General features: G+C 48.5%; 1 protein-coding gene and 1 pseudogene across 1 annotated transcript; one reads left to right on the forward strand and one right to left on the reverse strand.

Annotated features, from left to right (window-relative positions):
- Window positions 1-4,139: 4,139 nt before the first annotated feature.
- LOC136508934 (calcium-dependent protein kinase 25-like) lies at window positions 4,140-8,020 on the reverse strand (annotated as a pseudogene).
- A 3,368-nt stretch (window positions 8,021-11,388) lies between these two features.
- Window positions 11,389-12,937, forward strand: LOC136506922 (uncharacterized). Its single transcript, XM_066501805.1, has 5 exons — window positions 11,389-11,492; window positions 11,576-11,789; window positions 11,879-12,076; window positions 12,165-12,338; window positions 12,423-12,937. The coding sequence occupies exons 1-5, from the start codon at window positions 11,389-11,391 to the stop codon at window positions 12,867-12,869; spliced, it is 1,137 nt and encodes a 378-aa protein (XP_066357902.1). The 3' UTR covers window positions 12,870-12,937.
- Window positions 12,938-16,152: the final 3,215 nt, after the last annotated feature.

A 16,152-nucleotide genomic window follows, 5' to 3' on the forward strand; every position in this document is an offset into this window, starting at 1 on the left:
CCATCCATGTATCTGCATTTGCATGCGCTACTACTAATAGTAATAGTTAGCTATATGTAGTCACCTTGGTAAAAATAGAATGAACGATCGAAGCATGCATACGTGTATGTACCAGTGCAGTACCACATATATAGCCATGTAGGAGCATATATGCATCTCCGACCAGAGAGCAGAGAGCAGACCAAAACCCTCCTCAAAATAAACCTCACAAGACTACCGATCGATCTTTCTATACGAGGATACGACGATGGCGACGACGGGTGGTGGCGCCAGCGCCCTTGCAACGTGCATCGCGGTCGCGGTGGCCGCGGCCACTCTGACCCTGACGACGCAGCCACAGCCGGCGGCGGCGTACGGGCGTCAGGCGAGCACCCCGACGGCGCAGTTCGTGCAGTCCATCTGCAACACCACGGTGGAGGACCGCGAGCACACGTGGCCTACTGCTACGACGCCCTAGTCGAGGGGCGGGAGATCGAGCTACAAGAGCAGCCACGTCAAGGTCGTCGGCGCCGCCGTCGCCCTCATGGTGAAGGACCTGGGCGCGGCCGCCGCTGAGCTGCGCAAGTTCAAGGCCACCGCCGCCGGCGCCGCCGCCGAGCAGTACGACCTGGCCCCCTGCATCGCCGTGGGCGAGGAGGCCGTCCGTGACGCCGGCGGCGAGGCCGGCACCGGTGCCGTAGTGCCGGCGGTGGCTAAGCTTAGGAGCCTTGAGGCCGCCGGCGACGACAAGATCGGGCAGCCGGACCTGGACGACCTCGCCAAGTGGGTCGACAAGTTGGTCGTCGGCGTCAAGCGTGCGTGCGTCAGGGACACCATCTACGCCAGCCCTAACAGCAAGCTCATCGCTGAAGACGACAAATTACCCACGCTTAAGTTGCTCGACTATGACGTCAGTGTGTGCCGTGATCGATCTCGTCAGGAATTACAACAAGTACACGCAGTGACGTAGGAGGGGCTGAACAAAAGAATAGAGATTTTTTTATCTTCTCTTAACCTTAGCCCCTCCTACCTAATACATGTATACATAAAATTTTAAGGGGGGACTTAGGAAAACTCCACGTGCTCAGGATGGGTAGGGGGGGCTGAAGCCCCCTTAGCCCCACCGCTGGCTACGTCCCTGAGTACACGCCGGCGCCGCCGCAGAAGGTCCAATCCAATAGCATTATATAAATCAGTCATGCATCCAACCCAATAATAATCCAATAATCACGACATGTATATAGATGCATGCAAGATTTTTATTTCATTTCCACTTTCATCATTACGTTGAAGGTACGTCCAACTGTTGTTGCTCCGAGTCATCACTTGGTTTTGTCGGTCTTCAATTTCATCATTTTGTAATGTATTATGTGAAGACACTCATTCCCTCCTACAATCTCAAGATTTTTCAAGAATTTAGAGGTCCTCCTCCTACAACGACAAGTGTTGTTGTCGCTCTGAGTTACTTGGTTTTGTTAGTCTTCAATTTTAAGGTCATTTTGTAATGTACGCAGACAATCATATACACGAGCGTATACTCACGCTATGAGCATGTTGTCTATTAAATTTTAAAATAAATAATCCAGAAAAATATGAACATTCGGGTCAACAAATCAAGACTTGAACGGCCTTGTGTGGCTGAGCTAATTAATTGCTCAATTCAATTCGCATCACATGCTTCCTCCATTAATATAAGTAATATAAAGATAAAGATATATACATACGGAGCACTACTCATGCATATCGGAGAAGGAAAAAAACTCTTCGATCACACACGTCACGTACGTCCTGCGGTCCTCTCCCTGCACACGTCGCTCTTATATATATATAGGTAGGTCCGAAGAAAAAAAAAGGACAACCCTGATCCAAATCGGGGTGTTAACATGCATTTTGACCTTCATCGATTTTTATCACTTACAGTCCACTTTATAAGATGTTTGTGTAAGTGTAAATATTTGCATTGGATTGTGAAATGAGGGAGAGATTGTTTTGCAAAGTTTGTTGATCGACTCCACCACTCTACCCTTAGGATCTATGGCGTGTGCCTGTGTGGTGGTGGGGACACTTGTCGTAGCCGTCAGATCAAAGGTATGCCGACATGGCCCGGCAATGCAACGACATGGTTTTCTCTGTTCTCTTTGCTCTCTCAGTCTCACTCATCCTCCTCTCTCTCGGGGCTTCTCGATCGGTATGCAGCAAGTGCGGGCCGGCCTGCCAGCACCTGCTCGGTCCGCCTGCAAAAACTAGCTTTGTGGACACTGCAGACGTTTGCTTCAATTGATGCGGGCCTAAGCAGTATAGCCTGCAATGCCTAACAGGCTTGCATCCGCCTGCCAACGCCTGCAGGAACTGTGTACATGCCGCAACGCCGCATCCACCTCCAAGGACCTTTTTAGCCTGCGCTTTAGGCTTGGTGGTGCGTGACGTGCTCTTGGGCTCTTGGCGGCCAGTAGACCGAGTTCGCGCGACCTTGGAGACGCCAAGACAATCTCGTGTGCCTCCTCAACACCAACCAAGGTTTTTAATTTCGGCCACCACCGAAATTACCGAATTTCGCCGAAATTTCGCCGAAATTTTTTTAGAGATTAGCACATGAAGTATGTTTTTTCTAAAAAAATTTGGATCTAAACAAATATTAGTATGATTTATGACTACATATCTATTAAATAGAAGAATATGCAATATAAACAATAGAAAAATATAAGATTAGAGTTATATAGCACATGTATTAGTGTATTAAAAAATTTCGGAGTTTTCTTTCGGCCACCACCGAAATTACCGAATTTCGTGAAATTCGGCCGAAATTTCGCCGAAATTTTGAACCCTGACACCAACTCATCGAGAGTTGGCGACATTGGAGGCCAACGCTGGCGCAGCCGGGAGAGAGAGAGCGCGAGCGTCTGACGAGTGAGGCAGAGAGAGTACCTGGCCTGGCTGTCTACGTGTCGAGCCCAGTCGGCCTTCCAGCAGACGACAGGACTATCAGTAACCCAGAAGCCGATAGGATCCCTATCGGCTATAGAGGACCCGACAGCACATTCTTCGGACTGAAGAAACAAAAAATGCAATCCAAATCACGGATCGAGTTAACATGCATTTTGACCTTAATCGGTACTCCACTCGACTAACCCCACTAGCTCCTTCGCCTCTCTTTCTTGTTAATTTCTACACCAACAGCTAGCTGCTTGCAGTTGCAGCAACACCACCATGGGAATGTGGGTTACCGTGTTTTCCTTTGATTGGGTTGGGTGCCTTAACCAAGAGGATATATGTCTTGATTTCATCATTGCATTGGATTGGTTGTGGTCGGTCACGGCGTTCTGTTTCCTGCATTTGCCAGATCACCAAGTTTGTGTGCAGGCACCATGCAGCTGTTCGTTGCAAAGCCTCCATGAAAATAATGATAGTACCTGTAGCTTTGCACGTTATTACTGTAGAATTGATGTAGTACTGCCTCCATAGCTTTCAAGGATCATATATATATATATATATATACCATTTTTGTTAACATACCATTGTCAGTTTTTGGTCAGTGGTTGTCTCTCTCAAGTGTCAAAATGTTCCTTGTACGATCTGTGGAAGTGATCATTGCAATATCCATTTCTTTTTGCATGCATAGAGAAACATCCCCTAATCATATCTTTGGGATGGTTTAAGATCTGATCGGTACAACTTCTCGTTTTGGTTGATAAACTGACATCATTGTGTCTTCTGTCATATGGTTACTACGCATATCGTTTATTTGTTCAATTCGCATGAAGAAAGTTAACTTTTGGAATTTTCTTGTTACATGATGTTCCCTCAAATATCTGTTTTCGCACTAGTATAAATGAAAATATAACATCTGTCATTAGTAATCTTATGAATTATGAACTTGCTGAGTCGCCATGTTGTTCTGTCTGAAGCAGTAGTACATAAAGCTTCTGTTAGGTTCTGGACTTCTGGAGTGATTAGCTAGCATATCATGTGCTTTTCCCTTTCCTTATCAGTTCTGTAAGTATGTATTGCATTCAAAACCAGCAATCAACAGCACATTGTACACAACCGAACCATCCATCAACTGATCGCAAAAGTAATTCCATTGCATTAGTGTACAGTTGCGAAAACTTGCTTGTTGTTTGAGCGCTATACACACTACACACACAGACACACTTGCTGCTTCACTCTAGGACTACGTCTCGCCTCTTCTTGTTGTTCATTGGCTCAGCACCAGCGGTCCCTTTCCTCATCATCGCCACAAACTCTGAATAATCTATCCTCCCATCCTACACATGCAAAGTATGTTTTAGTCTCTTGATTTTAAGAGAACAAGAAAAACATACTCCATGTGCAGTCAATACAAGCAAACATTTAATCATTTGATTGATTTACTAGATTATGTTTCTATATACCCCCAGCCACTATTCCTAAGTAACTTTGATGATGTTGTGGTTTCTATGGTTTATTATATATGTAAACTAAAATTTGCATAATGTCTCTGTTCCTTACATTGTCAGAGTCGGCATCTGAGATGACCTCTTTGATTTTCTCGGCGTCATACAACCCTTGCTCCTTCAAGGCTTGCTCAAGCTCTTCTCTCGTAATGTACCTGTTTTTAATAAATGCATTATATGTGTTTTTCTTTGATATATTTATTGATAGCCCAGAATCTCAGCTGTGTCATTTCAAAGTTCAACTTACCCACTGTTGTCCTTGTCAAAATACTGGAATGCTGTGTAAAGGTGCTCCTCTCTGTCCAATTTGTTCATGTGCACTGTCGCGGTGACGAACTCGTCGTAATCAATTATCCCGTTGCCATCAGCATCAGCCTGGAATCGTCATATAAAAGGTATATAAAAAGTGATATTTTCAGATCACCTCCTCATATTGAATAGAACCACAGCCTATTAAACTCTGTACTCTGAAAAACTCACTCTGCTTCCATCAGTTGCTGAATTTCACCGTCTGACAGCTTGGTTCCATGCTTTGCCAAACCGTTTTTGAGCTCTTCAAGCGTAATGGTCCCGCTGTTATCTTTGTCGATGTTCTTGAACATCTCCTTGAGCCCGGTGATCTCCTCTTCAGACAGGCAGCCAGCTATGATCTACATTAGGTTTATAAGGGCATAATAATTAGATTGAGTTAAATTGGGTAAAGTACATTTTTCAACCTTCAACTTGCACTGAAGTTCAATTTTCAACCTTCAACTACGAAACTGGGTAAAAGACACCCTCCAACTGTCAAAACCGGATAAATTTGGTCATCGGCTAATTTCAAAAGCGGTTTTCTATTTTCGGAAGGTGCTGAAATTTTATATTATGTTTGTAAAAATCATTATGTCCTCAAAGGAAACAACCCAAAACTACAAAGATGTAGATCTTATTGAGAACTACAATTTTGTTATAAAAATTATCTTCATTTGACTCCATACAACAAATATATTAATTTTGTAATGGGCAAGCGCTAGTACGCGATTTTTATGCTGCTGAAATTTCATATTATTCGAGATATACAACTTTCATGTAAAAATCATCATCATTCGACGTCTTACTGAAGAGTTATGATTTTTTGAAAGTTGGGTCTTGTCACGCCACCTGTAATCAGGAGCAATGTGACAAGACCCAACTTGTGAAAATTAGAACTTTTCAATACGATGTCGGATAAAGATGATTTTTATACGAAAATTGTACATATGAATGATATCTACAACTTTCTAGCTTTAATTTTTTCCATTTGACGACGTTAAGATGCTAAAAAAAATAATATAAAATTTTAGCAACATAATAATCGCATACTAGCGCTAGCCTCATTAGAAAATTAATATATATTTTTTTGTATGTAATCAAAGAGGATACTTTTTATACCCAAGTTGTAGCTCTCAATGAGATTTACAACTTTGTAGTTTTGAGTTTTTTCATTTGAGGACGTTAAGATGCTTAAAAATAATCATATAAAATTTCAGCAACTCCTGTAACTAGAAAACCGTTTTTAAAACCAGCGAAGGACCTAAGTTGTCTGGTTTTGACAGTTGGAGGGTGTTTCTTACCCGGTTTCATATTTGAAGGTTGAAAACCGAACTTCAGTGCAAGTTGAAGGTTGACAAATGTATTTTACCCAATTAAATTTCCCTTGTAATCAAGCAGTGTTGTTTAGAACTTTGATATATAAGCAATGTTTAAGATCGATGTGGACTAGTAGCTATCAGATATATATGTACCCTCAGTGCAGCTTTCTTGAACTGGTTCATGGCCCTGAACTGCTTGAGCCTTGTGACGACAACATTGTCAAGTGGTGTATCAGGTGCATCCAGTGGCGGATGTGGGATGCTGGATAAGGGGGGCTAAAACAACAGAGATGTTGATTTGCACGAAGATTTAACGGTGAAATCAAGCTTTTGCTACAGTAATTAGCATTGAAATCAAGAAATTAGGGGGGGCTGGAGCCCCCCCAGCCCCCCCTTTGCATTGGCGGATCCAGGGGGGGGCTGGGGGGGCTGCAGCCCCCCCCCCGGGAGAGTGATTTTGCCTTGATATTACTGTAGAAAAAATGTGATTTCATCGTTAATCTTCAACATTTGTTCTAAATCTCTATTGATTAGCCCCCCTGAGGTGCTCATCCTGGATCCGCCACTGCCCCTTTGGATCCGCCACTGGGTGCATCCCCGTCTTCTTTGATCCATGGGTGATCTACAACCAAGTTTACATCAGCCATGTCGTCAATGCAAGCAACATTTCTGATGTGCTATGTTTTTTTTAAAAAAACATTTCTAATGTGCTACTCATGATTAACAACACGTTGAGAAGAGATGTTTAATTAGTTACTACTTACTGAAAAAAAATGTCTTCAAAAGTTACTACTTACTGAGAACCTGGAACGCTGTTATTCGCTCCTTGGGGTTGATGTGGAGCATCTTCCTGACGAGATCCTTGGCTCCCGGTGAAATATGCGGCCATGGCTCGCTCGAGAGGTCCAGCTGCCCTCGCAGGATGGCCGTGAAGATGCCATTCTCATTCTCTGCACGCCACCACCACCAAGAGCATCATCCATTCAGAAACCATGAATCATACGATCAATGCATGGATTAATTTCCGATTCCAATCGATAGACGTACAAAAGCTAATTAAGGTACCTGCCCAGAATGGCGGCACGCCGGCGAGGAAGATGTAGAGCATGACGCCGACGCTCCAGATGTCGGCCTCCGGCCCGTACCTCCTCTTGAGCACCTCCGGCGCGATGTAGTAGGCGCTGCCGACGATGTCCCTGAGCACCTCCCCTTCCTAAGAACACCGAGAGGCCGAAGTCGGTGGCCTTGAGCGGCGCGTCCTCGTCCTTGCTCAGGAGCAAGAAGTTCTCGGGCTTGATGTCCCGGTGCATCACCCCCATGGCGTGGCAGGTGTGCACGATCTGCACGATGGTGCGCAGCAGCGCCGCGGCGCCGCGCTCCGTGTACTGGCCTTTCGCGATGATGCGGTCGAAGAGCTCGACGCCGGCGCAGAGCTCCATGACCAGGTGCACGTTGTGCTTGTCCTCGTAGGCGCCCCGGAGGTCCACCACGTTGCGCTGGCCGGAGAGGTGGTGCATGATCTGCACCTCGCGCCGGACGTCCTGCACGTCCTCCTTGGTCGCCAGTTTCCGCTTCGCGATCGTCTTGCACGCCAGCTTCTCGCCGGTGGTCCGGTGCGTGCACAGGTGCGTCACGCCGAGTAGGTCCCGCTCACGTCCTCCATGGGGCGACCCAGCACCGCGCCAAGGGGGCCGGCTGGCTTGCTGGTGCTGGCCCTGCCGCCGCCGGAAGGCGAGGCCGCCGCTGCCTTACTGGTACCAGGTGCCGCCGCGGCCGCTGACGGCCTCTGGTGGTCGCCGTTCGACGCGGCGCGGCTCGGCGGTGCCTCCGCTTTTGCGCCTGCTGCAGGCGCCGCGTCGTCGTCGGCCGCTGCCGCCCCGCCGGCGGCGCCCTTGGAGCAGCATTGGCCCATGGCTGCGGCCTGCGCCGGGGAACGACGACGATGGACGCGTGCTGCCTGCTCTGCTCCGACGACGGAGGGCAGGCAGCCACGGACATGAACGGACTTGGACGATCCTAGCTGATTCTGCGATCGAGAGATGGATGGACGTTAGCTGCAGGGATTTTTTTTTTTGCTTAATTAGTTAGTTTGGATCAGAAGATGGTTTTGGTTGATTTTAATTAAAAAATGCTTTCCGAGTTTGAAGGGTACCACTACGGGAAAACCGGCCTTTCCCGAGAGCCTAAATAGTTGCCGAGCGCAAAACAAAGGGCTCTCACCAAAGAACTGATTTGCCGAGAGCACCTCTCGACAAAGTAAAACTCTGGGCAAAGGTTAACTTTGCCGAGAGCACGGATCACGGCAAACAAAAATGCTCGGCAAACTTGTCCTTTGCCGAAAGCTGCGCTCTCAGCAAATAAGAACTCATGGCAAACATAACATTTGCCGAGAGCCGGCCTCTCGGCAAAGAAGTCCGCACGGCAATAGGCTTCCAGCGTTATTTAGGCTTACGGCGTTAATTATTTGCCGAGAGCCGCTCTCGGCAAAGTGACCTATTTGCCGAGAGCCATGTATGGCTCTCGGCAAAGGGTGCTTATTATTTCATGTGTTTCTCTTCTCCTCGCTTTTGTCCAAAAATATTATTATTTTTTTATTTTGGGCGCTCTAAACTTTTTTCTCTATACACATACTATAGGTTCTACTCAATATTAAAATTTTGTGTATTTTTGTAATTATTTGCTATATCTATTTAATTAATTGCATTTCAAGCAGTTTTTTTAATCACGAGTAAAAATTAAAATTTGAACGACGAGTGATTTAAACACGGGAAATAATTAAGTATAAATTGATATTCATGCTATTTATGCATTATTGAGGCCAAATAACATCTTGTTGACGTTTTTTTCACCTTTTATTTTACGAATCGAATACCACGAAAATGTCGCCGAACGATTTAAAAATTCTTAAAAAACGGAAACGAAGTCGGAAAATTGTGATATTTGCAATAAAGTCATGGTACCACACTTGGAGGCCGTGGTAAAAATTTGAAAAAGTTTCGCACAAGCGGTGGCGTCTGATTCTTACAATCTGAAACATCTCCGAATATGTTTCATAGAGTTGAGAAGGATCCATTAGGATTTTCAAACAATGTCACGCGTGAATTAGGTTTTGGACTTCCAAACTTTTTCTATAGTCATTAGAAAGCATAAATTGTAAAACAGGCAAAATTTCGTAATTTTTGGGAGCCGTTTGCTATTTTTTAATTCTTTTTTACAAATTATTTGCCGAGAGCATATGGGTTTTGCTCTCGGCAAAGAACCTTTGCCGAGAGCTCTCTGGTTAGCTCTCGGCTCCGATTTCTTTTTTTTACCTGGCCTGCATCAAGGGTTTGCCGAGCGCCCCTAGAAGCTCTCGGCAAAGAGTTATTTTTTTAAAAAAAAATCATTTTGAAAAAAAATATTTAAAAAAACCTTTCTTTGCCGAGAGTGGCTCTCAGCAAAGATTTTTTAGGTTTTGCCGAGAGCAGCTCTCGGCAAAGGATTAAAATTTTTTTCCATTTATTTTGAAAAAAATCTGGGCGGAGTAAAAAAAGAATTTTTTTTTGCTGCTGCAGTTATTTAAATAAGAAATAAGTATATTTTTCAAAAAAAAAATGTTTGCCGAGATCCGGATTGGCCTGGTGCTCGGCAAAGATGGGATGTTTGCCGAGAGCCGCCGTGATCTGGCTCTCGGCAAAGTGGGCCTCCAGGTTATTTAAATTTTTTTGCTGCTGCAGTTATTTAAATAAGAAATAAATAATTTTTTCAAAAAAAAAAATGTTTGCCGAGAGCCGGATCGGCCTGGCTCTCGACAAAGGCGGGATGTTTGCCGAGAGCCGCCGTGATCTGGCTCTCGGCAAAGTGGGCCTCCAGGTCTTATCCAACGCGCCCGCGACACAAAGGCTATCCAACCGCCACCGGCCCGCGCTCACTGCTGCCCGCCGCCACCGCGCCCGCGCTCACTGCTGCTCGCCGCCGCCGCCCGTGGAGCTCGCCGCCGCCCCGCCCGCGCCGTCCAGCCGCCGCAGAACGCCCGCCCCGCCGTCCGGCCGCCGCAGCAGGCCTCGCCTGGCAGCGCGCCGCTGGCTGGCCGCGGCCGCCGCCGCCCGGCAGTGCCCGCGACTGACTGCCCGGCCGGCAGCAGGCCTCGCCCGGTCGCCCGCCGCTGGCTGGCCGTGGCCGCCCGCCCGCCTGGCCCGCGCTCGCGGCGCCCGCCCGGCAGCACCGCGCCCGCCCGCCCGGCCGACAGCCGACAGCCCCTCCCCGCCCCGGCCACACCGCAACGCCTCCCTGCGATTCGTGCCCCGGCCGCGCCCGCCCCTCCCCAGCCGCGTCCGCCCGCCAGCGCCCTAGCCGCATCCCCCCGGCCGCCGCAGCCCCGCCCCCGCCGGCGTCCGCCCGTCTCCGCTCTACGTGCCCGGCGCCCTAGGTATTGCAATCTTGTATTTCTTGGTAGTGGTAGTGGTAGTGGTAGTGGTAGTGGTGGGGTGGTGGTGGAGTGGTGGTGGATTGGTGGAGTGGTGGCGGTGGTGCTGGGGTGGTGGAGGTCATGGTGGTGGTGTTGGGGTGGTGTTGAAGTGGTGGTGGAGGTTTCGGCGGTGGTGTGCCGATGGCGTTTCGACGTTTGGGATTGTCGATTGTTGTTTATGTTGGAATTGTATATGTGCATGCCGGCCATTGTGCCGTTGAGATATATATGCTTGCCGGCCATCGTGTCGTTTGTTTCTTGCAGGTTTTGGAGACCTCACCCTGCAGGGGAGGTGCTGCCGAAATTTTGAATTGATGGTCTTGTGTCCTTTTGATTTTCAGAGAAGATCCCGTCGGAGGCTAGCCGGAGTACCTCGTCTTCCTTGACGTTGCGGGTCTGCCCGCACCGCGTCGCCTCGCCACTGCACCGACCCGCCACGGCCCCGCTAGCCTGACTTCACCGCCACCTAAGGTATAACCACTATTTCTTTGTCCTGGGCATGTATCTCCACGTAACCCAGTTAGGCGTCTCCCGTTCGAAAGAGATAGGGTTACAAATATGCAGATCTTTGCATATCTATAACCGTATTTGTTTTGAATTGTCCACGTTTTTTTGGATAGCCCGAGGATGCGTAGATGGTGTTAGTTTCCATGGTCTGCTCCGATCCGAGACAGAGTTTCGACAGTACCTTCCTGTTGTTCTCCGGATACACAATCTCCCTGTCCAGACGTGTATTTGGAGAACAGCGGGGAGGTGCTGCCGAATTTCTGTCTCGGATAGGACTAGACCATGGGAACTAACCCCATCTATGCATCCTCGGGTGGGATTAGGACCTATCCTTACCTATTAGATGGTAGGAACGACGTGTAGATGCAAGTCCATGGTCATATTTATTACTTGGTGATATATATGTTAGAGGATGGATGACCGTGAGTGGATGTACTCGGGCCGCCGGAGCACCCGTGAGATCCCTGGGGCAATACCTGAGGCTCTACGCCCGGTCATTCGACCCGTTGGGCAAAAGTACGTAACTTTTATATTTTTTGCTACTACATATGATAGAATCACAATGGAAACTAACAGTTTTTTCTTAATCACTTACGCAGGTCTTGGAAGGTCGTGGTCCCAGGTGCTCACAAAAGGTTGCCCAATGGCATCATGGGTCTTCTCTGCAGGGAACACTTGCTAGGCTTGGTTACCCACGCCGGAGCGCGAGAGCCGGCCTACACGTACGAGCACTACGTCAGCGCCCCTGATGCGGAGGACGAGACGGGCCACACGTACGACAGCGTGGCGGAGCGGGTTATGACCGAGTTTTGGGTAAGTCTTCCTCCCACTACTTTGCTCAATACATTGCATTCGCCAGAGTTTGTTGAACCAGTGTATTGATACATCTTTTCTATATGCAGGACTTCTTTAGATGCGCCGAGGGCTACGAGGAGAGGGCGACCAAGGCGTTGGCCAAATCTTTTAGATGCCGCATCTCAGACATGCATTACGAGGCGCGGCTCCAGGCCATCATCGATTACTGTGCCGTCTACGAGGCTCGGAAGGTGAAGAAAGAAGATGCAAGATTAATGCATCTGACCAAAGAGCAGTACCTGAAGGTAAATATACAACATCAATATTGATTTCTTCTGAGATTGGGTAGCTTGAATTGTTCTTATATCTGTCAATGTACTTGATGTCGTACAGGTGCCTCCTGGCTGGTGCGCCAATAAAACGCGGGCCTGGAAGATGATGGTCGACAGGTGGGTGAGTGCCGATTGGGCGGATAACCACACCGTCCTCCGGGAACGGCGTTTGCTGATGCCAGGTGTATCACACCACCAGGGCAACCTTAACATCCACGAATACGGGGCAAGATGGGTACGTGACTTGGTGTAGCTTCAATTATTCTTTCAGACGCTTATTCCTGCATGATTTGTAACCGTCTTGTTGTTTTTGTCGCAGTCGGCTGCACATCAAAACCAGCCATGCGGAGAGCTCAAGTCATGGGTTCTGGCCCACAAGGGTAAGGCGACAGACGAAATCGACTGGAACCCGGACGACCCAGCCGAGTCCTTCACCAACGAGAGCATCCCCGAGCGCATCAGTCAGTACACCGAGGCGGCAAGGACGGTCCATGGGGCAGACTGGGATCCGCACACCGCGGACATTGACGGCGACATCGTCATGAGGGTGGGAGGAGGCAAGAAGCATGGGCGGTACCTCATCGGCAACAGCACGCTCGACCCGCACAGCACTCCCACTCTCTCACAGGTCCGGGCAAGCAGCACGAGCGGTAGCGTGCCCATACGCCCAAGGCAGGACACTTCGACGCATCGTGTGCCAGCACTACAGGTTATTTCTGTTTTATTCGTCGTTCTTTGGTTTTACATTCCTCGAAACTGCTTGTAACAATGCGGTGAAAAATTACAGGCCCAGGTGCTTGCGCTCCAGGAGCATAAGGCAAGGATGGAGGAAGAGCGACAGAGGGAGCGGGAGGCCGAGTGACAGAGGATGGAGGCCGAGCGACAAAGGTTGGAGGCCGAGCGGACGAGGTTTGACGCCTTGGCTCAGTACGTGGCAAGTCTTGGCGTCACGATGGGTCGTCCAGCGCCACCAGAGCTGTTCGCTCCTCCACCGCCTTACCCATACCCACCTTACCCATCCGTGAGTTCAACTTCTCTAACAAAAGCTCTTTACTGTGCATGTCGGCCATCGTGCCGTTGATATGTGATGGGAGGCCTTCGTGCCGTTCATATATATGTGTGCCGGCCATCTCGCCGTTGATATGTGGTGGACGGCCATCGTGCCGTTGGTTTTCTTGCAGGTTTTGGAAACCCCACCGTGCAGGGGAGGTGCTGCCGAAATTTTGATGTGTCTAGGCTTAGATTTCAATTTTATACCTAGTTCTGCAAATATTGACTTGTGTACGCTTAGATTACAATTATATGCCTTAGTATTACTATAATTACTATTTTTTCTTCTCCTTTGTGCAGAATCAATCGGCGGGTTCGAATGAGGGGCCTCAGCAGCCGCTGTCGGGAGGGTCGTGGCACGCGCCGTTTCCACCACTTCCGCCGCATCAGCAGCCGTCGGGAGCGTCGGGGTACCAGCAGTATCCACCGCCGCAGCAGCAGCAGCCGCCGGAGGGAGGGTCGAGGGACTGGGATGCTTGGGGGTGAGCTTGTTGCTCTTCATAATGTATTGTCGTGCACTTTGTGAGATGAACTGTTGGATTTGAGATGTTAAGATGGATTATGTGAGACATGTGATGTGGATGGCATATTTGTTAAATATGTGATATTTGTGATATATATGATGTGTTATATTTGTGAAATATGTGATGTTGAAGCTGGAAATATAAACAAAAATAAAAAATGCTCTCTGGACTCTTTGCCGAGAGCTAATATTTGCCGAGAGCCCAACTAACTGGGCTCTCGGCAAAGAGTAAGATTTGCCGAGCACCTAACTCTCGGCAAATATGACTCTTTGCCGAGAGCATATTCTAGGGCTCTCAGCAAAGCTTTCCTTTGCGGAGAGCTGGCTCTCGGCAAACCTTTCCTTTGCCGAGCGCTGGCTCTCAGCAAAGAAGTTTTTTTTTAAACCACCTCAGCCCCATAATCTATTTTATTTTTTTTAAAAAAAATTCTTTGCCGAGAGTTGCTCTCGGCAAAGAAGTGTATGGGACGACCGTTACGGGCGGGTTGCCGTTACAGCGGTGATATTTTGCCGAGAGTTAGGTTTTGCTGAGAGTTTTTATTTTGCTCTCGGCAAAGAGTTTGCTGAGAGGGGCTCTCGGCAAATAAACCTTTGCCGGGAGACCTTTTGCCGATCGCTCTTTGCCGAGAGCAGCTCTCGGCAAATGATCTGCCGAGAGTGAAATCCTCTTTACCGAGAGCTTCGGGCTCTCGGCAAAGGAGGGGAATCCGGTTGTGTAGGGAGGGAATGGCGGGAATGAAAGAGGAGGGTCCTGTTTCTCCTGTTTCTCGACAGACAGATATAGGCTGCTGCTTGCTGTTTATGGCAAAACTGACCAACTGCGCGTTCAGAGTGTAGGTGTTTCAGCAGAAACGGCGTCGAGTATTTGCAATCATCATCATATAATTAGATAGTACTAGTCAAACACTGCTATAGATAGTAACAGAAGAGAAACATAGTTTTTTTTTTGGCTCTAAGGTGTACATGCTCATGTTTTTTTTTTCTTCCGAGAACATGCGTAGCACGTGTTTCATTAAGCTGAAGTTAAGAGTCATACACGTCCAACATCACATCATGGCGAGATACCATTAGTGATGGGGTTGAACACAACAAAAGGCACCGCTGAACGATGGAGAAAACTAGTTGTACTAACTAAGAAACTGATGTGCGACTAAAGAGAGTAGCGATCCTAGCCGAAGAGGACCAAGCTGGGCGACATGGAGCGATGGAACGCTCAAGTGTACATGCTCATGTGATGTGCACCATTTGATGTGCATCGTGATTTATGCATAGTTGGGCACAGGGGCGGATCCAGAGCGGGGCTGCGCCCCGGGCTGAGCTGCTGATTCACGTTCAAAACAGTCTGATCTTGCTTCCTAGGCCTCCTTTTGTCTAATTAAGATCATAGTTTTTTAGGCTAAACACCACATATGTTAAAGGGGCTACATGGACTCGCCCCGGGCTGCAGCCCGGGCAGCCCGGGCCCTGGATCCGCCCCTGGTTGGGCATGTACATGGTGATATGTGCACCATTTGATCTTCCTTTGACTGCTAGTCGAGGGTAGACACTGCACGGTGGATCGCTGAAGAAGCCACGAACTAAAAGCCTACCCGTTGTGTCACCTATGATCCGCCTATGGTGCTATGTTCCTTGGCTCATCGCAACCTGTCGGTGCTAAGGAAATCTGGAGGACGGCGGCGCCACCGCGGGTACGCTTCTTCTTCTGGTTGGTATTGCACGGTCGTTGTTGGACGGCGGAGAGGATATGCCGCCATGGCCTTCAGCCAGACGATACCTGCATCATGTGCGACCAAGGTGTGGAGTCCATCGACCACATTCTGCTCTTTTGCTGTTATAGCCGTGAGGTGTGGCACAGCTGTCTTGCTAAGCTCCAACTGCTTGGTGCTGCTCCCTTCGATGATGGCCATGCCATTGCTTGGTGGTTGCGGGTCAGGAAGATGATACCCAAGCCGCTCAGGAAAGGTTTCGATTCGTTCTTCTTCCTGATGGGCTGGACTTTATGGAAGGAGCGCAATGCTCGGACTTTCAGTGGCGTCGCGACGCCGGCTTCTCAACTGGTGCCGCTGATCCAGGAGGTGGCGGATGATTGGTGCAAGGCGGGGTTCAGACACCTTGCAGGCCTGTTGGCGGGTCTCTGAACTGCTCGCGGCTTGGGACTCCAGTTTGGGTGCAAATTTGTTTTCAGATGTAATCGCAAGCACCTCTTGTTGCTGTATTTTGTTTCTCTTTGCTCGGCTTCGGTAACCACGGTTACTGTTCCTAGCCTGGTGTTCTTTAAACAAACTCTATCCTGCTTAATGAAAAACGTGCCTACGGCGTGATCGCAAAAAAAAAAAAAAAAAAAGGAAACCTGCTACCACCTCTTCGTCACATGCTCCTTTAACATTTTAGGTTTGGTGGTTCATCTGTTCCAGAGTTGGCTTTCTGTGCCCCAAAGCAGACGGCGGATGTGCTTCCCTGCTTGACTCGTATAAGT

Source organism: Miscanthus floridulus, chromosome 15, assembly GCF_019320115.1.
Source record: "Miscanthus floridulus cultivar M001 chromosome 15, ASM1932011v1, whole genome shotgun sequence".
Taxonomy (NCBI): Eukaryota; Viridiplantae; Streptophyta; class Magnoliopsida; order Poales; family Poaceae; genus Miscanthus; species Miscanthus floridulus.

What these genes read in the sequence shown, in the direction of transcription:
- LOC136506922 (XM_066501805.1), top strand. Translation starts at nt 11,389, where the DNA reads ATGGATGACCGTGAGTGGATGTACTCGGGCCGCCGGAGCACCCGTGAG. An exon ending in ATTCGACCCGTTGGGCAAAA is followed by an intron (nt 11,493 to 11,575) that starts GTACGTAACTTT and finishes TCACTTACGCAG; the next exon opens with GTCTTGGAAGGTCGTGGTCC. An exon ending in CCAAAGAGCAGTACCTGAAG is followed by an intron (nt 12,077 to 12,164) that starts GTAAATATACAA and finishes GATGTCGTACAG; the next exon opens with GTGCCTCCTGGCTGGTGCGC.